Below are 22,227 nucleotides of genomic sequence, written 5' to 3'. Positions count from 1 at the left end.
TGTGGGGAGTTTCTGTAGTATCTCAAACCTGATGTCTTTTACATTTAGACATTGTCTAAACAATGACTAACCAAGGAGGTGCCCTGCATTTTGTTCCTAATATTACAAATATGTCCTATATGTATTTTGAGAGCTGACATAGAATTTATTACAGGGGTATTGGATGACATAAATCACACAGCTGGTCTTGGAAGTAGTAAATTGTCTTAAGGTAGCTTCTATGATAGCTAAACAACCTCCATCTGCAGAGGCACTATACCTCCAGTTGCTGGGGTCAATTAATACAGGAGACTCCATGCTCGAGAGCAGTGTACTTGTAATTTAGTGGGTAGGGGTCATGTAGTGGGGAAGACAATTGCCTTGAAGTCCTGCAGGTGCCTTTCCCAGAAACACCTGGCTGGCCCTTCTGCAAGAAAGAGGATGTTGAATGAGAAAGACCTTGTCTCTGATCCTAGAGAGCTTTCTATGTTTTTAAGCCATTTAAAGCCACAATCCTACATATGTTTAGACAGAAAAAGTCTTATAACTCCCAGCATTCCCCAACCAGCATGGCTGGCTGAGGGATGCTATGAGTTATAGGACTTTTTCTGACTAATATGAATGCAGAGGATTGTGGCCTTAATATGTCCTTAGACCATGGGGCCAGAATCCCACAGATGTTTTTGTCCTGACTGTGAGGAACAGAGGCTGTAGAACCAGTGCGGTATATTGCCCAGCCATGTGCCCAAACGGCCAGCATAGCTAATGCAAGTGTTTCCTTGTGATCAAGGGTGGGCACTTTGTTGTTCTCCAGATATTTTGGTGTATAACTCCCATCATCCTTCACCATTGGCTATGCTGGCTAAGGCTGCTGGGAGTTGTAGGTCAAAACATCTGGAGGACCACAAGTTGCAAATAAGTAAAAAATCGAGGAATAAAGGCCACATTAGGAGATGGGAAGTAGGGATGCCAAGAACATAGCTGGAGAAAAATGATCTCACAGGGCATTAACAGCCGGCAAGTTGACCAGTAGAAGCTCCAAGTCCTGTTTGGGTAGAAAGAGGTAGAGATACAAAAAGAACTTTAGGCCACACAAAATTATAGGTAGATATTCAAAACTTTCAGGAACTTTACAGTATGCTGAGGGAGGCATGAGGTCTTGTGTGAAACGGCCACTATTAAACAGTGAAATATCACTTCCAACTTGTCAGCTATAAAATAAAAGCAGGAGAAAGTCCCATGCCCATGTTGGTTAGTTATTACTGAGGTGGTAAACTTGGCTGTACTGCTTCAGGCCACATCTAGGGTTCTCGCTCCTCAATTGATAAGAGGATTAATCAATCCATCAATTGACTGATCAATCAATTTGGAGGTATAGTGCCTCTGGAGATGGAGGTTCTATTTAGCTATCATAGAATCTGTCATCCTTTTAAAGAAGAGCCAAGCTAGTTCAGAGCAAGGACCAATCGATGCCACCATCTTGTTTCCCTCATTGGCCAGCCAGATGTTTCTGGAAAGCCTCACAAGAATGTGAAGGCAGCAGCAGCAGCTCTGCCTTTTCTCCGGCTTATCCTCAGTATTTGGTACTCAGGTCTCCGCACATAGAAATTCTGTCATGGCTGACAACCAGTAAGAGGCCATGGCTGGGTTCAATCCTTATTAAAGGAGCTATCAAAGGATGGCTAGTTTATAGGCGCCACTCGTTCAGAAGGCTTTGGAGGGGGGATTAGGCTCGGTCACGGAGGAAGAGGAGAGACGCAGGGCAGAGAACTATTTTACCTCAGGTTCAGAGGCTACCCACAGCTACATACATCATGTGTTTTGTGTGGGTTCTTTTTTCCTGTGTATTGCACACTCTCCCCCCCGCCTTCCCTGCTGGGTTCTCTAGTTTTTTTCTCCCTGCCTGCTCCTCATGAAAAGTCACCTGGAGCCATGACAGGCGGGGGGAGAGGCAAGCCAACATGGCGGCCGCAGGAGCCTCTTTCCCCAGCCGCGGCCCCGCCCTTCCCTCCTCCTCCTGCCTAGCCCCGCTCCCTTTCCCAAGTGCCCGGATGCGAGCTGCGCGGCCGCCATCTTCGCGCCTCAGCCGAAGGGAGCCGCACCGTTCTGCGAGCGCGAGCCCGGCAGCAGCTGCAGCAGCGCCGACCGCCAGTCCCCTTCCGCCTCAGACAGCATCCCCACCCCCCGAGATGTAAGTAGCGCTCGCTGCAAAGCGCCGGGCGGCGTGCAACGGTCCTCCGGGTGCAGGAAGACGGGTGCATGCGAGACCTTAGGGCTGCCTTGCGGGGAGAAGGGCTTAGCCACCCACGCAATGGAGCCGGCAGCGGTTTGGGGTTTTTTTGGGGGGGGGTGGGGGAGTAGGAAGGGAGGCTTATTGCAAGGAGATCGATAGCGTGCAATGACCCCCGGGTTGCATTAGTTCTCGTGCATATGGGGTTGGGCTCTCCGCGCCCCGTCTGCGCGAGGGAGGCGAGGGGCGTGGGTGCCCGGTTTTGCCAAAACAGATTTAGGCTTAGCGAGGGCGGCGAAATGGCCAACGCATTTGCCTTTTTCCGCTCTTCCCCCCCACCCCCACCGCGCAGTTTATCCTTTACTTCTGTGTGTCTTTTCCTTTTCCTTCATGCTTCACTTCCCCCCCACCCACACATCAGCCTAAGGCGATCTCGTTCGGGGCGGGGGGTGGCGGATCGGGGCAAGGACGGGAGGCGGCTGGAGGAGATCGACGGGAGGCGGCGAGCCCTCGGCTCCGTCCTCCGCCCTGAAAAACGAGGCGGCGGGGGCATTCCCTTAAACTCCCCCGCACCCCATCGCCATTTTCTGGCCGAATCACATAAATCCGTGCAGGCAAATCTGCAAGCATCCGGTCGTCCCCCTCAGGTGTCACGCTGCGTCTCTTCTCCCGCCGCTTCCTCCCCCCGCCCAGAAAATTGAGGGCCGCCACCCGCTGGCGAAGCAAACAGGGAGAGAAGCAAGCGGCTTGCGATGTTCCGCGTTCCTTAACGTTGCCAGGAATAAATGAGGTCATCCTGTGTGATCCCCCCTGTGTGTATGTGAGGATCCACACTCCCCAATCATGGGGGGGGGGGGGCTTCCAGCTTCGAAGGAGGGCGATATGGTCTCTTCTTCGTTTGTTTTAAGAGAAAATCAGCTTCGGTCAGTAAAGCTAGCAATGAATACATTTGAAAATGTGCAATCTAATAATAATTCTTTTTTGTATGGGAGTGTCAGCATCTCTGCCCCCCCCACCCCCAAATTCCCTTCCCTTTGCGGGGGGGGGGGGGCTCCCCTCCATGAAAATACCTGTGGGCGATTAACTGATTCCAGTACCTGTGTAAGAAACCAGTACCAAAAGACCAAGGATAGAAACATTTTCTTGGGGTCAGAATCTTCCCCACCCTACTGTGTGTACAGGTGGAAGTGGGTGTATTGGGGGGGGGGTGAAATGTCACCCCTCCGCCTATGAATGTCAAATGTTCTGACAGTTGAAACTGACTAAAGCAACAGAGGTGCTTTGAAAGCACCCCCTCCCGGTTTTTCTTTTTCTTTAGTAGGAATTAGAAACAACCCTGCTGTGTCTGAAATGAGAAGATTTGGATGAATCTGGGGGCATCTTTAAGGCAGATGCACCCCTCCCCCGTTTACCCCTTTCAGTATTTTTAGATTTTGCAAACGCAGGCAGGCAGATGGATGATGCTAAAAATACTCCCTTTTTTTCTTCAAGCAGTGACACTTGTCTTGATGTCCATTCAACCTTTTGTAGCTCCCTTGGGGGGGGGGTGATGGTGGAATGCACCCTGTTTTTTTCCATACCTAAGCTACCATGGCTGGTGCTTGTGTGATGACACCCCTTGTGTGCCACCAAAAAAAAAAATAAAAATGGTTATAGAGATTTCCTCCCCACCCCTTCCATTTTGCGGTATACTTTTTGGAGCTTCTGTAGGAAAAACACACACGTATAAGTTGGAATTAAGGAGGGTGGGAAAAGGTGTTGTGATGGGGAAGGGTTTGGGACTGGGGTTGTGGACTGGGAGGTTATGTGGGTAACAGAGAAAAAACAGATAGGCAGGTCGCTGAGGGAGAACAGGGTACAGAGGGATTGAAAAACAGGATTTTGGACCTGCATATGTGAAGCAACATGGAATGGAGTGAGCACCGTTTGGGGGCTACTGTGGCTTGTATGGCTGAGAAATACTGGGGGTTGAATTGGGTGGCAAATCCTTTAAAGACAGGGATAGGCAATCCATTGCTCTCCAGGTGCTTTGGATTATAATTCCCCAAATCCCTGGCCATTGGATATGCTGGATGGGGCTGATGGGAGTTGTAGTCCGAAACACTTGGAGAGCGCCAGACTGCCTACCCCGTTTTAAGATGTGAATGGGGAAAAATAGCACACAGGTGGATGTGTACTCAGAGAGGCTACATTGGAAAGGTTTTGTTGGCTACATTGCTGAGAAGGAGAAAGCGAGAGTGGGGTGCTGGCTTTGCCCCCCCCTGAACTGCAGGGATGCTGTGCTATGCTTGGTGACAAGCGGCATGCATTCTGCATGTGCTCAGTGGTGTTAGCTTTCTTAGAGTTATTTTAAGGGTGAAAGATGTAAAAGGAGATCAGTGGGAGAATTGGTATTTTGCTCCTGAAGTTGGGATTTTGCTTGTGAAGGTTGGCTAGTCTTGGGGTGGAGCAATCTAAGAATCCAGCTGTCTCTGGTGCCTTGAGGAGAAGTCGCTTATGTGTGCCATCCCCCCCCCCCCCATTGCAGAGAATATTGTGACCTCAGGCACAGAAAACAGAAAATGGCTGCTAAATTATGATAATTTTGTAGTGAAGATGGGGACGGGCTGAAATCAGCAAGTATAACAATTATAAACTTGTATAATTTATTTCACGGTCATGTTTGACTCTGCATGATTTTTCATATGAGTGTTAATAAAGCTGATACACAAGATGTGTAGTGATATTTTATCCATAAAAATCCACCAGTGTCCATTGCTTAAACAGTAATGATCCACAGAGTTTTGCTTTGTTTTGTTTTGGTTAAGCTTACTACTGACCTGACTTGCATTCTTAACTAAATGATTGCTTAATAACATTGTATGTCCAGACCAACCTTCCAACCTGCCACCCTCTGGGTGTGTTGAACTACAACTTCTGTCATTCCCAACCTGCACAGCCCTTGGGCATGATGGCTGGGGGTGCTGGGAGTTGTAGTCCAACACATCTGGAGGGAGCCAGGTTGGGGAAGGCTGGTCTAGCATGTGGACTTGAAGATATAAAATTCACATATAAATGAAATCAGTTACCTTCACCACATGTTTAAGCACTAAAGGCAAATGGCATCTGCTGAAAATCTATATAACAATTTTGGGGGCACACAGGTGCCCATCCCCAGCAATTAAATCACCATATTTCCATCCCTTGCTGCTCCACATCTGCTCCCTCTCCTGTACATAGTCAGAGGAAGAGAACACAACTAAAATGCAGGATTTAATATTTGCTCCTTCCAAAATGTGCTTTCTGTTGCTTTCTTTGCTGATTTTACTCCCTGCCCCTTTTCTGAAGCTGTGGTCCTCCCTTGGACTACTCACTGCGCTGGACATGGTATGCATCAATAATTCTTTCCTTGTCTCCCTCCCACTCAAGTGTTCATAGCCCTCTACCTTTGCTTTGATTGTATTTCTCTCCTTTAAAAGAGGTGGGGGATACAATGAGCCTCCTGGCTACTTCTCTAAAATATATTTTAGGACTAAAATGGCTGCTTTGCTCTTGCACCAGAACTAATATCAGGGTTTTAAAAAACAACACACACACACACACACCCCTTCAGGGGTCTTTCCAAATCTTAGAAGGAGTAGTCTTGTGAATTATCCTGGGTGTCTCCTTTAGAGGTTAAATTAAAGAGGAGGATTCCTTCTACCAACCCAATTTGGTTGAATCAGTCTTTGGGTTCTTCTGGCAATGGGCGGTTTAGGAGCAGGGTGCTGTGTTCTAGGAGATGTAAAGTACGGAGTATAGATTGCAGGGTTATTCTCTTTCTTCATGCGCCAACCCCCCACCCCTTAACAGCCTTACAAAAGAAGCCTGACAAAAGTGAGGAGGCCACAAGAATGTTTACTGCCTTTCCTGTGTCATTGGTTGCCTAAGGTGGGGAGGCCCAAATTTCAGTGATTCTTCCCTGCTTGCTTACCTGGTGGCAATCATCAGTGGCAGTTCCCAAGGCCCCAAGAATGTGCCTTAAACAGAATGGAACATCAGCAGATTACGTGATCAAAAAGAAGAAAAGGAAGGCCAGGCCCAGCAAAATGTGGAACAAACAAAGCCCATTGTTCTAAGCAACTGGTAAACAAGCAGAGCACCAGCCTCATTGTCTTTTCCGTCTCCCACTCCCTTATGTGACCTTGTTGCATTTTAAACAAAAGGATAGTTAGAAGATGACACAAATCATACTCTTAGTGGTGTGATGTCGTGTTTGGAAAGCTAATCACTTCAGCCTTGCAGATAAACCTCCAGAAGAGTTAATAGCTCATAGATAAACTTGCTCGCCTGCAGGAGATTATTGTTTGCCCTAGGAGAGCCTTTATTTACAGCTCTGGATTACTCTTAGCTTGCCATCCTTAAACCCCCATTCCCATCTTTACTGAATTTGCTAGTGCAGCCTTCCCCAACCTGTGCCCTTCAGATGTGCTCTACTACAACTCTTATCCTCCCCTGCCAACATGCCCATCACCCCCAGCCTTGACAGAATCAGCCTGTTACTTAGCTGATGTTTACATCAGGTAGTTTTGATTAAGTCAGTATGAATTTCTCTGTTGGGGAATGAATTCCTTGATCACCAGTCTTTTTTTTTTTTTAGAGGATCTTGCCAGTGCCACGCCTGTTAGAACACATTGCTTGGCAAAGTGGCTGCTGAGGATCTCTTTGTGTCTTGTGCCTTCTTATCAGGTCAGACTATTTTCCATCTAGCCCAGCAGGGCAGGATTCTTCCCCATAACCTGCTACCTGATCCTTTTTAACTGGAGATACTGCTGGGGATCGAACCTGGGAACGTCTGGATGCAGAGCAGGGGATCTGCCACCGAGCCATGGCTCCTCTTCTCATTCTGTGCCTGAGCTAGGTGGTGAGGGGAACACATTTGGTCTTCTTGTACCCCATAAAATAATGACTGGAATGCAAAGAGACCAGTAGGAGATGTGCATTGTCTCATGGCTCTTTAGGATGTGAAGTTTTAGGGGCTTTTTTCCAATTACATTTAAAACTTAAATGTGTGGAATGCTTCATCCATTTCCAAAATGTAGAGGTAGGATTATATCCGGTGTTAGTCCTACTTAGAGTAGACCAGGTGAACTGATTTGGACTTAAGTCCCATTTGTTTCGGCGGGTCTACTCTAAGTAGGACTAATACTGGATATAACCCCCTGGCCTGGTTCGCACAATCACAGGCTTGTTAACCACCCTGAGCGTGCCAGCTGATTTCCAGAATTACCCTTGCCAGGCACGGCTTCTTCTATCATCCGAACCTGGCAAGGGTGGCTTGGGGTGGTTAACAAACCACCCAGAACCCATGGTTTATTAACCACTCCCATAAGCCACTGAAACAGAGTTTGGATGACGTGAGAAGCAGTGGGGGCATGGATTGGCAAGTTGTAGCCCACGGGCGTTGCAACCAGCTGTGGATAATAAGCCATGGTGGTCTCTGGTGATTGTGACAACCTTCAAGATAACTGCTTTTGCAAGAGATGGATGCTGGTGGATTTTGAGCTATCCAGCTCTGCTTCCTGTGTTTTCTTCTTGATTGTGAGGACTGGTAACTTGAGCCCAAGAAAGCAAGCCAGATTTGCATGCTAACATGGAAAGCACCTCCCACTCCCTGGACTCGTTAGCAAGTGCTACCCTCCTTCCCAACTTTAGGCTGCGACTGGTCAGATTCTGAGCTTTTTGTACCGGTTGGTGTTACGCAGTCTGCTCACAATGCATCAGTGTAAAAATTTGCACAGTCATGTCTAGTTCGGTGGCAACATCTTACACAAATGGGTTGCATCCAGACTTAGTCATTCTTAGAATAGAGCCATTGGAATCAATGGGAATTGAGGTAGTCATGGCGGACCTGCCCCATTGATTTCAGTGGGTCTACTCTAGGCATGCTTAAGTCTGAATCCAAGCCCTTATTTTTTGAGATACTTGTTCAAACAAGCTCCTAGGGAGATACGGAATAGCCTGCCTTTGTGATAGGTGTTTCTGCGACATTTCTGCCTTATCCATAGAGGGAGGGAGGTGGCTGCATCGAATTGAGAAGATCTGCTAAAATTCCACTGGTTATTTTTTCTTTTGTGTATTGGCCAGTTTTCTCAAAGGGCATTTTTCTCAAAGTTGCAGGCGTCGTGCTATCCTGTCATTCGTTTTTGTGCTTCCAGAAGTACAAGATGTTCTCCTGGTCAGAGGTCACCCAGTTGGTACCCGGCAACTTCATCAGAATGTCCTGCAGGAAACTCGGTTTGCATCTGGTTTGGTTCATGGTGCATTCCCTAGTTCTTGTATCGTGAAGATGTTATTAAGCCAGTTTCTGTATTTGTTGAAAGTCCTGCCTCTTCATTGCAGCTTAATTTAAAACCAGCTTTCCCCACCCTGGTGCCCTCCAGATGTGTTGGACTACAACTCCCAATGCTGGCTGGGGGATAATGGGAGTTGTAGTCCAATGCATCTCAAGGGCACCAGGTTGGGGAAAGCTGGTTTAAACAATAAGAATAACTGAGTTTACGAAGAACATACCTTTCTCCCCTTTCTGAATGTCAGACTCATGGGCCTTTTTCCCATTCGGGGTGGGGGCAGGGGCTCACATGGTTGAATGCTTCTGCGTAGGAAAAATAAATTCCCTGGTCATAGAGCAGGTCAGGAAGAAGTATTCCAGTGTGATCAGCTTGACATGCTAGATCTCCATCCGTAGGGTATTGTGGGTGGGCGGGAGGAATGGAGGAGAATTCCATCACGTGAGCTCCATTTACAGTGCCAAGTGGCTACGAGTCTACCCTCTTAATGGGAATGAAGCCTTACAACAGGGTTGCAGAACCTCTGGTCCGCCTGGCATCCCAACCCAGCTCTCTGGTGTTTCCCAGATGGGCACACCCTCTTCCCTTGGCCCGCCCCATTTCCCCCAGTTGCCGATCATTTGTTGGTGTCCTGGCTCCTGGGTGTTGCACTGTTTTTTCCTCCATTCTAAGAGGTTGAAATGCCTCCCCTAAGGCGTAGTTACTGGCAGGAACAGCTTTAAGCTGCAGCATGCTGGTATTCTTATTTTGCATTTTGGCCATGCCTCTTTTTGCCCCGCCCGTCACTGGAATGTGCCCCCCCAGCTTCTCTGAGGTGGAATCCAGCCCTTGTGCTGAAAGAAGTTCTGCACTCCTGCTTTAGAAGCTGACCTTCACAGAGTTAGGCTCAGGATTTCTGTGGTCCAATACACCTTCCGAGTCCCTCTCCTTTTTGCACAGTGGTGATAACGTTGTCCAAGCCTAGCATTAATTATGTTATAATGATATTACAGATGTGGCAGGTGGCTTTTGATTGAATCTCAAGAATTCCCTTAAAAACAACAACCATGTTTCTTTCCCTCAGGGTAATACGTTTGAAAACGTTTCAGCACACGCTCAGGGGTAGGGAAACGAAGGCTCAGGAAAGAACAATCGCCTCCATTGCCGACTGGAATTGCTCCTTCCCGAGGGAGGCTGTGATCCGTTTCCACCTTTTTCTTAACTTCCGAACCACAATCTGTGGTCTCCATTGGCCTGGACTTTCCTCTTTAAAAATAAAAATCTGGTGATTTGTTCATTCTGTGCTGTCCTCTGAAGCTTGTCCTGTTTCTGTAGCGTTTTTTCTTTCTGACAGATGATCCCCGCACTTTGCTTGGAGTCACTTGACCTCCCTCCCTGTAGAGCGTGATGGTCCCATCAGGGCAGTGGGTGATGTCACTGTCTGAAAATAGGAGGCTATTGGGGATGTGGCCTTTGGCGGAGTGACTTCCTAGTCTCGTTTCTGAACATTGAATCCATCCATCTTCTATTGCTTGCTTCTTCCTCTCTTTCTCTCTCTCCCCTTTTTGGTAGTAAAGGAGAATCAGTTGGTGCAAACCAAGATTCGACAGCCCAGCCCTGGAAAGTTCTGGGCACCTAGGAAATGGATGCTGCAATTTAGTAATTTGAAATGTTTTGCTTAACCCTGGCCTGTTTTGCCAGTCCATTTAACCTTGGACTGGGTGGGTGTACCTCTGGAGTTTTCTTCCTAAATCTGTCTCTCACTCTCACACATAGAACATTTAAGCATTTGTAATCTGCAGACAAGACCAATGTGCATAATAGCTCAGTTCTAGGTTGAAAATTCGGATCCTGTGGGTTGTAGGATCCTGGAATTCTGTCCATCTCAGCTGGCTAGAGCTGCTTCGTTGCACCCTGTAAAGCCATCTGAAATGTGCAAAGTTTGTTCCTTGGAATTTTGGGGCTAATCTTGGTTTGTGTGATGCTGTCCCGGTCTCCCTTGCCATGGATTAAATATAGAGCCCTTGCTCTTAATCCCCCCTCTAATTACTCAGCCCCCTATTTTACCCCACTGGAGTATTTATGGCACAGCCCCCTACACCCAGCTCGGCCTGAACGACGGCTGGGCCTCTCACGTTTGGCCCTTAAAACAAAAAAGAGAGAAATCAAATTTGACTCTTAAAAATAACTCATGTAAGGAGAGTTGCGTTTCTTTTGGAGGGAGGTTGCAGTTAACCCACAAAGTATATTTTATTCTAAGCACAACACTTGTTCAGGTTTTGTTACTTTTAAATAAAATTGGCAGGATGCAGCTGCGGATAGGAAAGGTATCTTAGTGACGGGTACTGGGAAGCTATGGATGGGATTGTAAATGCCCTGTGCTTAAAGTATTCATTTATTCCATTTGCATCCTTTCCTCCATGGTGGAAGCCTTTCGGGTGCATTTCTCACTTGGGCACTGGATAGATCCAGCGTGGCTTAGCGAGGTGGCTGCATCAGACCAAACCTTGGGACTGATTTTAACATTTCTGTAGCAATGTAAACTAAATTCCATACCAAGAGAAGCTGAATCTGGTGTTCGCTGTATGCGTGTGTGTTGCAAATTAAGTATAACTCTGCTTTTGTTAGTCGCACCGGAAGCCTCCATGCTCTGGCTTGCTTGGAACGACCCTCCTAGGAACAGAGGAAGCTGCCTTATGCTGAGTCAGAGCCTTGGTCCATCTAGCCTGGTATTGTCGACACTGACTGGCAGCAGCGGCTCTCCAGGGTTTCAGGCAGGAGTCTTCCCAGCCCTACTGGAGATGCCAGGGATCGAACCAGGGACTTTCTGTATGCAAAGAAGGGGCTCTACCACTGAGCCATGGCCACTCCTGTGCTTTACCAGTAATACGGCCACCATGTTGGTTGGAAAGGTAACCATGGAGCCTGGCAGATGCAGTAACCTGAATGAAGGAATAACGTACTTCAATGGCTAAGGAGAAGACAACAGCAACACTGTGTATAAATCAGGATGCTTTCCTAGTTTCCTGTGGCAGTTATGAACTTCTGCATGTCAAAAGCATTGGCTTTCTTTTTCTTTCAGGCTGTCAGTGTACTAACGGACAGAACACAGTTGTTATATTTGAAGATGGCCTTCTTTTGGGAACTTAAGTACACGCCGATAATAATATTTTAATATTAACCTGCTTTTCTGCTCATAGGGCACCAAGAGTGGCTTAAGTCGGTTAGAAAATACAATGCAATTCAAAAACCAGAAACTCGTATCAGTATAATACACAGCAGCAATCAAATTACATCAGTTTCAACCAGCAGTATCATACGTTTCAAAAGCCTGTCAGAATAAGAATGCTCTCTTTTAGTCAGAAACTGAAAACAAAGAAGGGAGCCCTGATGAATCTCCAGGGGAAGGACTTTGTATTCCAGAGCCACAGCACCACCCTGGAGAAGGCAGCGCTTGTCGGGCTTACTTGTCAGAGAATGCAGCTGCAGAGAGTGGGGCCCTTGCGGCAGATTTAAAGCAGCCTTCTTGAGGCTTTCATTGTCCTTAAAAGTCGAGTGAGAGCGTCTGTTGTGTGGTAGCAGGAGCCATCTTTGCAAAAGGTGTTCCCACCTGCATTTCAGAGATGGGGAGGAAAGCCTCTTCTAAGAGACCTCCTGCAGTTTTTGTAAGTTCTTACATTTAAAAGTAATTTGAAAAGAGAATTGTCAGGGACAACTCAGTCAGGGGAACCTTTTACAATACCTTCTCAGTCCCACCGCTGTCAGAGGCATGTTTTGGGGGGATTGGGGAGAGGCTGTTTTTGCTGGCTGCTCCCAGGGTCTGGAACTGCCTGCCAAGGGAAGTGAGGCTGTCTCTCTCCTTACTGTCCTTCCACTGACAGGCAAAGATCTTGTTATTCAGGCAGGCCTTTGGCTTATAAGCTGGTCTGCTGCTAAAGGGTTTTTAATGGGTTGGGTGCTGTTTGTTTCTTTTATTGCATTTTTAATTGATTTGTTTTTATGTTGTATTTTAATTAAGATTTGGTTTTTAATCAGTATTTTATTACTCTTAGCCACCTTGAATACCATTTTTGGTGGAAAAGTGGGATAGAAATTGAATAAATAAATAGTTTAAATCTAAATCATTTGGCTAACTGTTACAGCCTTGCTTGTTCCGTTATTATCCAACGCTTTATTTCATGGAGGTTTATCCCATTTTACTCTCCCAACAACCCTGTGAGGTAGCTTATAATGACTAGGCCAAGGTAGCTTGTGGCTGACAAGGGATTTGAACTCAGGTCTTCCTGGATCAAATTCAACACTGCATTCCAACCTTCCCCAGATGTGTTGGACTGCAACTCCCATCATCCCCAGCCAGCATGTTGCAGTCCAACATGTCTAGAGGGCACCAGATTGTGGAGGCCTGCTCTGTTCACAATAAAGAAATACATTTGACATGCCTGCAGTTTCGGTGATAGATAGCTTTGGGGCTGGGTGTCTGTTTTCTTTCTCCTTACACCCACTGCCAGTTCTGTGCAGTGTGTTGGCTGAGTTGAGAGAGAGATTGGGGGAGTGGGGGGAGGCTGAAATCTCCACCGAGCCGTGAGGTTCCTTGGGTGGATACGACTCCCCTGCTCTCTTTCCCCTCCAACAAACTTGCCTCGCAGCATTGTTGTAAGGACAAAATGAGGCATGATCATGTGCCGAATCCCCACGCTCCCCTGTCCCACCTGTGCCTGAGGTTGTTTTCACCATCTGGCGGTTGTGCTTGATTAGACCGAATAATGGAAGCTTAATGGGTTCTTTACTGTCGTGCTGCGTTTTTCTTTGGCATGCAGGTTGTTTTGAAAAAGCTGTAAAACATAATGTGGGGAAACTGTTTTAAGAAGAAGTAGTAGTAGAAGAAGAAGGCGGGGGTAATAATCCTGCTTTTCTCTCTTGCTTTCAGGTCGGCTCCGGCTCCTGCCACTGCCCCCCCTGCTGGAGGAGAGGGGGGCGGACCTCCTCCCCCACCACCCAACCTCACCAGCAACAGACGGCTCCAGCAAACACAGGCCCAAGTCGATGAGGTGAGAAGTGGTGTATGCAATTACCCGTGTACAACTGGGGCATTTGGGGGTGAAAACCCTTCTCCCCTTTCTGGGTGGGTGGGTTGTAAGATGGTCTCCCAGGAACTTTCCAATGATGTGGGGTGCAAAAACATGGGATAAATATCCTCTCTCTCCCTGCCCTCTCTCTTCTTGTCTCGGTTATACATAGAACCATAGAATCTTAGAGTGGGAAAGAGTCTTTGAGGTCATCTAGTCGTCCCCCGCTCAGTGCAGGATCTGCAAGGCAGAGGTCTTCAGCTGTAGGATCCCCCACTGATGGTCATCCAGCCTCTGCTTAAATCCGTCCAGCAAAGGAAAACCTACCACCTTCTGAGGCCATCTGTTCCCCGGTCAAGCAGTTCTTGCCTTTAGGAAGTTTTCCTAATGTGTAGCTGGAATCCGCTTCCCTGTAATTTCCACCCCTTGGTTTTAATCCTGCCTTCTGGAGGAACAGAACAAGGCTGCCTCATCTTCTGCATGACCAGCCATTCATGCAAGGTGAGGGCTAAGGGCTTATGCCCAAGAGGTGTGTGTTGGGCGTAGGGATTTGAAAGGAGAGAGCCTCATGGAGGTCTTCTGAGAGGCAATTCAAGGCGTAAGGAGCAGCAAGGGAGAAAAGGCCATCTTTTGAAGATACATGGGGCTTTTGGGTGGTGGAACTGGAAGAGTAAAGATCACAGGCAAGGATGTATCCAGGATGAAGAGCAAAGAGGTGGTGGCGGGGCTTGGTGGGGCACGGAAGGCCATGGAGGATTTTGAAGGCAAGTTCTACCCTCCGGGGAATAAGAGAACACGAAGAGTTCTTGGACAGAATGGTGGAACTACAGCAGCAAAGCGAAGTACAGGAGTTAGAAGAGCAACAGCAAGCTGAGGCAGAAGAGGAAACTGCTGAGGTGAGGAAAAATGAAGTAGAGGATACTCCTTGGAAAAGGGTGACAGTTAGGAGAAGAAGAACTAGACACCACTTGGCACCAGTAGAGGCAGTGGAACTAGGGAACCGTTTGCAGGTACTTGAGGATGAGACTGGAGGACAGCCTGCAGAGGAAGAATTACAGGGGAACCTGCATGAGAGCAAGCAAGAAGCTGAAGGTCAGCCAAGCAGAGGCGATGAAACCAAGGCCTACAACAACAGGAAGAGAAGAATAGTGGTAGTGGGAGACTTGTTGCCATGTGGGATTGAAGCCCAAGTATGTAGCGAAGATCCGTGGACTCGCCAGGTGTGCTGTCTCCCGGGAGGATGGATTAGAGACATGACTGAAGGGTTGCCTGCACCCATAAAGCCCACTGACAGGGATCCCTTTCTTCTCATCCATGTGGGAACAAATGATACCACCAAGCAGAGCTACGAAGAAATCACGTCAGACTTTGAAGCTTTGGGAAGGAAACTCAAGCACTTTGGGGCCCAGAGTATTTTCTCATCCATCCTTCCAGTAGTTAGAAGAGGGATAGAAAAGGAAAGAAAAATACTCTGGGTGAATGACTGGCTACAAAGGTGGTGCCGACGAGAGAGATTTGGATTCTGGGACCACGGGCTATACTTCCTGGAAGATGGGCTGTTGGCAAGGGATGGGTTGCACCTCACAAAGGCTGGGGAGGATGTGTTTGGCCACAGCATGAAGAACTTCTTCAGGAGGGCTTTAAACTGAATCCTACGTGGGAGGGAGACATAAAGTTCGGGGTAACAATGGACAAAGGCTGATGCACTGCAACGGAGAGAACAGTTCTAATAGCGCCCAATAACAGTCTTCACAAACATGTAGGAAGAAAGCCAGACCACGAAGCACATGGTCTTCGATGTCTATATACTAATGCCCAGAGCATGGGAAACAAACAGAACAAACTTGAACTCTTAATACAAGAGGTAAATTATGACTTGATAGGTATAACTGAGACTTGGTGGGATGACTGTCATGACTGGTATACAGCAATTGAAGGGTATAACTTGTTCAAAAAGAACAGGAGGAACAGAAAGGGAGGTGGGGTTGCACTATATGTTAAAAATACATATCTCTGCACAGAAATACAGGAGGATGAGCTTGGTAGCCCCATCGAGAGCATCTGGGTTAAAAGAAATGGAGCAAAGAATAAAAGGAACCTGGTGGTCAGCGTCTACTACCAGCCACCCAACCATGGAGAAGACGAGGATGAAACTTTGGAAAAGCAAATAGCCAATGTTTTAAGGAAGCATGATGTAGTAATGGGGAACTTCAATTTCCCCGATATTTGTTGGGAGACAAATTCTGCAAAACATGGCTTCTCCAAGAAATTCCTGACTTGCTTGGCAGTTAACTTCCTCCTACAGAAAGTAGAGGAAGGAACTAGAGGATCGGCTATCCTTTACTTGATCCTTACCAAGAGAGATGACTTGGTGGATCAAGTAGCAGTTACAGGAACTCTGGGGGAAAGCAACCATGTTATACTTGAGTTCTTGGTTCTAAAGGAAGCAAAAGCCGAGTGTAGCCAAACCTGTACCCTGGATTTGAGGAAAGCTGATTTTAATAAACTCAGAACAATGATCAGGAAGGTCCCATGGCAAGCGACTCTTAACGAGAAAAGGAGTCCAAGATGGGTGGGAGCTTTGAAAAAAGGAAATTCTCAAGGCACAATTACAAATAATTCCAACAAGAAGAAAAGGTGGAAGACAACAGAAGAACCCAATGTGGCTTCACAAAAAGCTTAGAGATGACCTGAAAACAAAAAAGGACACATATGGGAAGTGGAAGGAAGGCCAAGCAACAATGGAAGAGTACAGGCAGGTAGCACAGAATTGCAGGGATGGCATCAGGAAGGCTAAAGCTGAGAACGAGCTGAGGTTAGTGAGGGATGCTAAAAGCAACAAAAAGGCTTTCTTCAGCTACGTGCATAGTAAAAGACTGAGGAAAGAAATGGTGGTTCAGCTGTTAAATAAGGATGGCAAAATGATAACAGATGACAAAGAAAAGGCAGAGGTGCTCAATTCCTACTTTGGCTCAGTCTTCTCCCAAAAGAGGGTCTATTAGCCCCCTGGCAAAGGCGAAGTCCAGGCTGAAGGGGCAGGATTGCAGCTTGAGATCGATAGGCATATGGTCAAGGAACACCTAATTACTTTGAATGAGTTCAAACCTCCAGGGCCAGATGAACTGCATCCTAGAGTAATAAAAGAACTGGCAGAAGAATTCTCAGAACCGCTGTCTATTCTCTTTGAGAAATCATGGAGGACGGGTGAAGTGCCAGATGACTGGAGGAGGGCTAATGTTGTCCCTATCTTCAAAAAAGGGTAAAAAGGAGGAACCTGGTAACTACAGACCAGTCAGTCAATCAATGTCTATCAATCCCTGGGAAAATTCTGGAGCAGGTAATAAAGCAATCTATCTGTCAGCACCTTGAAAACAGCACAGTGATTACTCGAAGCCAAGATGGATTTGTCAAGAACAAATCCTGCCGGACGAATCTGATCTCATTTTTTGATCAGGTAACCTCCCTTGTGGACTGTGGGAATGCTATGTACATAATATACCTCAACTTCAGCAAAGTGTTTGACAAAACGCCCTATGATATCCTGATGAGCAAACTAGCCCAAAGTGGGCTAGATGAACAAGTGATCCGGTGGATCCACAGTGGGCTACAGAATCGGACTCAAAGAGTTCTTATCAATGGGATCTTCTCAAACTGGGGAGAGGTAACGAGCGGGGAACCACCGGGCCCAGTGCTCTTCAACATTTTTATGAATGACGTGGAGGAGGAGGTGCAGGGAATGCTGATCAGATTTGCAGATGACACAAAATTGGGTGGGATACCTAATACTTTGGAAGACAGAAACAAAATTCAAAGTGATCTTGACAGACTGGAGCTCTGGGCAGGAAATAACAGAATGAAATTTAATAGGGATAAATGCCAAGTTCTGCACCTAGGAAAAAGAAACCAAATGCACAGTTACAAGATGGGGGATACGTGGCTCAACAACACTACAAGCGAGAAGGATCTTGGCATTGTTGTCAATCACAAGCTGAATATGAGCCTACAATGTGATGTGGCTGCAAAAAAGGCCAATGCTCTTTTGGGTTGCATTCATAGAAGCATGGCTTCCAAATCTCGGGAAGTACTAGTTCCCCTCTACTCAGCACTGGTTAGGCCTCATCTGGAGTACTGTGTCCAGTTCTGGGCACCACACTTTAAGAAGGATGCAGACAAGCTGGAGAGGGTTCAGAGGAGGGCAACAGGGATGATCAGGGACTGGAAACAAAGCCCTGTGAGGAGAGACTGAAAGAACTGGGCATGTTTAGCCTTGAGAAGAGAAGACTGGGGGGAGATATGATAGCACTCTTCAAGTCCTTGAAAGGTTGTCACAGAGAGGAAGGCCAGGATCTCTTCTCCACCATCCCAGAGTTCAGGACACGGAATCGTGGGCTCAAGTGACAGGAAGCCAGATTCCGGCTGAACATCAGGAAAAACTTCCTGACTGTCAGAGCAAGATGACAATGGAACCAACGACCTAGGGAGCTCTCCCACACTGGAGGCATTCAAGATGAGGCTGGACAGCCATCTGTCAGGGATGCTCTGACTTGGATTCCTGCTGTGAGCAGGGGGTTGGACTCAATGGTCTTGTAGACCCCTTCCAACCCTACTATTCTTTGATTCTATGAGGAGTGTGTGATGATTCTGGGAGCGGGCAGGAAGCCATGAGGGTGATCTAAGGAGTGGGAAGAGAGGTAGAGAATTTTGGTAGTAGAATGTTAAATTATGAAGGGAATGAGGAGAAGCAATGAAAAATTGGACAGGACACAGTTACAGTAATCAAGGCGAGAGATGGCAGGGTGTGAACCTTTTTGCCCAGGGGACAGAAGGAAAGGACTGTATGCTTGCAGTGTTACAAAAGGGGACATGGGAAGACTTGAGAGTGGGTTGAATACAGGCAAGAAAGAAGAGAGAGGAGCAAAGATAAAGTTGAGGCCTTGCGCCTTGGAGGGACAGTGATGTGACTAAAGTTACCCAGTGAGCTTCAGGGCTGAGTGAAGGTTTCCCTGGGAATAATAATGGCCTACCCTGTAGGGCTTGTGTACAAGCAAACATAATAAAGACACTTTGCATGTTAAAAGTACTGTACAATTCATACGCTAGTATGTATTTTGTGGCTACTTGGTTATATTGCACAATTTGGCTGCATATATTATCCATCCATTATTGGCAGTCACTGCTGAACATGCCCATTCCCGATTTCTCTGGCAGCTTGGAAGAGGGTCAAGATAGGTCCCTCATTTTGCACAGACTTCGGAGGAGGTCAGAAACTATGCCGGTCTCTCTTCATTAATAAACTCTCCACCCCCCCCCACCCTTTTCAACATATATCTTCAAGACGGCTTACAATATGAGAGTATGAAACAGTACTGGCATAAGCTGTTTTAAACAAGTGCAACAAAATCAGAAATGACAGCAGCGGGATTAGGGAGAAGTTGTTAAAGTTAAAAGCCAGTTAAGCAAAAACCTGGGGTGGGGGGCAGGGTGGGAATTCCCTTTGCCACACTTTCAGCCTTTCTCCAGTGCTTGGGGTTAGACTGAGGTTGGATTCTCTACTGGTACAGGGGTCCCCGCTGCGGAGTTCTCTGGTGCGTGGGGAGCTAGGGGCAGGAGATGGGGGCCCGAAGTCAGCGTTACGTCACCACTGGCAACTGCACTTGTGGGCCCCTGTGTAGAGCCCTTTTCTCTGCTTCTCTTCCTCCTCCCTGCTCAGGTAGTGGATATCATGCGAGTGAATGTGGACAAAGTGCTTGAGAGGGACCAGAAACTCTCAGAGCTGGACGACCGCGCCGACGCCCTGCAGGCCGGAGCATCCCAGTTTGAAACCAGTGCAGCCAAGCTCAAACGCAAGTACTGGTGGAAGAATCTAAAGGTAACGTAAAATAGGGGGACCCCCCCCCCCACACACACATTTAACACTTAACTGGGGAAACAGCATCCTTTTAATGTGCCGTTAAAAGTCCTTGCATCCCATTACCTCCCTGCCTTGTCAAAATGGTCACCTGGGGTTTAATTGGGATGAGAGGTTGAGAAATGCTCAGACCTGGAACTCAAGCTTATCCTTGGGAAACATAAGCTGAATAGTGAGGGGAGGGCCTCTGAGCATGTGCAGAGTGCAGATGCCTCATTGCTGGGCCCACATGCATGAAACTGGGAAAGGGAAACAGGGTGAGGAACTGGTTTCAGTTGACCAGGGCATAGCTTCTGAGCAGGGCTAAGGTGCAGGTATCTCTCTCACACATGTTTTATCTGGTATTCAGTCCATCCTATCCTTGCTTGTTCCCAGAGACTAGTCACACCTCGCCGTTGTCTTCCTGAGTTCATGCTCTCGCTGTTTCCCCCCACCCTTTCTTTCCTTTAATTGCAGATGATGATAATTCTGGGGGTGATATGCGCCATTATCTTGATCGTTATCATTGGTGAGTTCCCTCTGTTGTAGTGAGGCGCATGGGGGTGGGGAGGCTGTCTGCCCTGCCCTGCCCTATCCTTGGCTGGGCTCAATCTGGGTTCAAGTCCCATTTCTGCTGCAGACCCAGCTACACAGTCGTGGCAAATTTACTTACTTTAAAACATTGATATTCTACCTTTCCATTTTAAAATCCCCATGGCCGCAAATTGTTGCATCTAGGGTTTTCTATAGACCACCCTTCCCCAACTTGGTGCCCTCCAGATGTGTAGGACTGCAAGCCCCATCATTCCCAGTCACTGTGGCCATTAGCAGCTCCCTTGGGACAAGGAACAGCTGCAAATGCTGAGATTAGGTGGTTAGGCTTAACCCTGGAAAGGTTTCCACTGGGGGGAGGCGGCACACACACTTTGCCCAGCCCCTTAGCAGCGCAGCCGCTGTGTTCCTTCGGGGCAAGGACATTTTGTTCATCCTTGTGGGCGTGCCCCATACATCTGGAAGAGATGATGTTACGATCTGTAGAAGGGTTTGTGTGTGGACTGTGTGCGTATTTGTGTGCCTGTTGATGAATTCCTGGGATCAGACTACTTTGGGGGTGGTAGCAGCTGGGGAAGACTTGTTTTCCTCAGAGACGTTCTGCTGGCTAGTGTAGGAATCCAGATTCTGGACTGGGTGGGGCCCTTGGTATGATCCAGCAGGGCCTTTCTTTAGACGGCCTTCAGGTCCATTCAAGCTGGAATCCTGTACTATACACCAGGGGTGTTGAACCTCTTTCAGCTTGAGGGCCAATTCTGTTTAAGCTCTTGGGGGCTGCTTTCCAGTGATGGGTGGGACTGAAGGCAAAAGTGGGCAGGGCCAAAATACCCCCCCCCCCCCCCCCAGCATATTTCAGCTCAAAGCTCTTTGTGCCCGGAACTAAGCCTTTGGAGAGGAATGTCAGCCTTTTTGAATGGGAATAAATTGCACAAAAGCTGGGAAACCACCAAATTATTGGTGGTTGGGGGAAAGGTGTGGGGCCAGGGGAAGGGGGCATGGCCTTCTGGGGAACCCTGGAGGACTGAATTTGGCCCCCAAGTGGGCCCGATTAGACCTGCGGTCCTAAAGTTCAATACACACCCAACCTGAGAGTTCATCCCATTGAGCTCAGTAGGACTTCTGAGTGGCCATTCATAGGATCGTGCTGTCAAAAGTCCTTTCTGGTTCAAGGCTCTGCAACCCCCCATAGCCAATGCCACTGTTCCGCGAGGCATGATAAGTCAAGATGCACCCTGGGAAGCTGATGGGGAAGCATTTGCCATCCCCCAGGGAGAGTTGGGGAACAGACTGCGTTTCCTCGGCAACTGTGGACCCGTTTCCTCGGGCAGGCACTTGTCATAATTGTTGCTTTGAATTGATGTTGCACCTCAAGGGGGGGGGGGGGGTTGAATCCCTCTGAGATGATTAATAATCTTTTTGTTTTTCTCTCTTCCCCCCTCCTCCAACCCCCCAACCTTGGATTGCAGTTTACTTCAGCACCTAGTAGAATTTACGGAGCCATTTCCCATCCAGGAGCAGCGGCCGGGAGAGGTGTGAGGGGTGAAGCATTCCCCTCCCTCCTCTAGATCTCAGCCATATCTTCCAGCCCCACCTCCCCCTCCATACACCCCTTATGCCCTCTCCCCCCAATTCCCCTCCTGTGTGTGTGTGTGTGGGTGTGCATTGCGTGTGGGTGTCTTGTAAATAGCCTGATTTGTTATTTATACATATATATATATATATAATATAATATTATATTTTGTCTGTTTGTAGATTTATTACTAGATTTTCCATGTGTCATGGAATCTTCCTTACTCCTGCCAACCCTTAACTTCTCTCTCTCTCTCTCTCTCTCTCTCTGACAGTGTTTTTTCAGTGTCTTGATTTTTAAATAAACCTTTGAGGACCAATAATTCCCCACGATCACAAGTTCCTTTCCCCTTCTCCCAATTAGGTTGGCTCTTAAACACCTCCACCCTTTCCAAATTGTCATCTGGATACTAATGGTGAACAGTGCCCTGTCTTGAATTGTAAATCCCTTTTATTCTTCTTCTCCATAACTCCGAAATGTCATGACGCCTCGCAGGGAGTGGGGTGGATTGAGCACGCACCTTCCTGGAATCCGGGCAGGATCCTTGCTGCCCGTGACTGATGTGACACTGACTGGACTATAGTGTTGGGTGTTACAAATTTCTTTGCCCACTACCTTTATCACTGCCCCTTCCTCCTGCGGGAGGAAAAAAATCT

General features: G+C 47.6%; 1 protein-coding gene across 2 annotated transcripts; it reads left to right on the top strand.

Annotated features, from left to right (window-relative positions):
* Window positions 1-1,925: 1,925 nt before the first annotated feature.
* Window positions 1,926-21,893, top strand: VAMP2 (vesicle associated membrane protein 2). 2 transcript variants are annotated; one of them, XM_084806641.1, is made up of 5 exons: window positions 1,926-2,170; window positions 13,424-13,544; window positions 19,273-19,431; window positions 19,927-19,978; window positions 21,468-21,893. In XM_084806641.1, the coding sequence occupies exons 1-5, from the start codon at window positions 1,941-1,943 to the stop codon at window positions 21,482-21,484; spliced, it is 579 nt and encodes a 192-aa protein (XP_084662767.1). In that variant the 5' UTR covers window positions 1,926-1,940; the 3' UTR covers window positions 21,485-21,893. The 2 variants fall into 2 exon arrangements, with proteins under 2 accessions (XP_084662767.1, XP_084662766.1); XM_084806640.1 differs by lacking the exon at window positions 21,468-21,893 and having other exon boundaries at window positions 19,927-20,846.
* The last annotated feature ends 334 nt before the right edge of the window (window positions 21,894-22,227 follow it).

Source organism: Heloderma suspectum, chromosome 6 (genome assembly GCF_057233095.1).
Source record: "Heloderma suspectum isolate Gila_16-S chromosome 6, 16-S_ref, whole genome shotgun sequence".
In the NCBI taxonomy this organism is placed as follows: domain Eukaryota; kingdom Metazoa; phylum Chordata; class Lepidosauria; order Squamata; family Helodermatidae; genus Heloderma; species Heloderma suspectum.
This window is presented reverse-complemented; position numbering and strand designations above follow the sequence as displayed.

Coding starts and splice junctions, on each gene's coding strand:
- VAMP2 (XM_084806640.1), top strand. CDS start 1,941: ATGGCGGCCGCAGGAGCCTCTTTCCCCAGCCGCGGCCCCGCCCTTCCC. Junction 2,171..13,423: donor GCATCCCCACCCCCCGAGAT/GTAAGTAGCGCT, acceptor TCTTGCTTTCAG/GTCGGCTCCGGCTCCTGCCA. Junction 13,545..19,272: donor CACAGGCCCAAGTCGATGAG/GTGAGAAGTGGT, acceptor CTCCCTGCTCAG/GTAGTGGATATCATGCGAGT.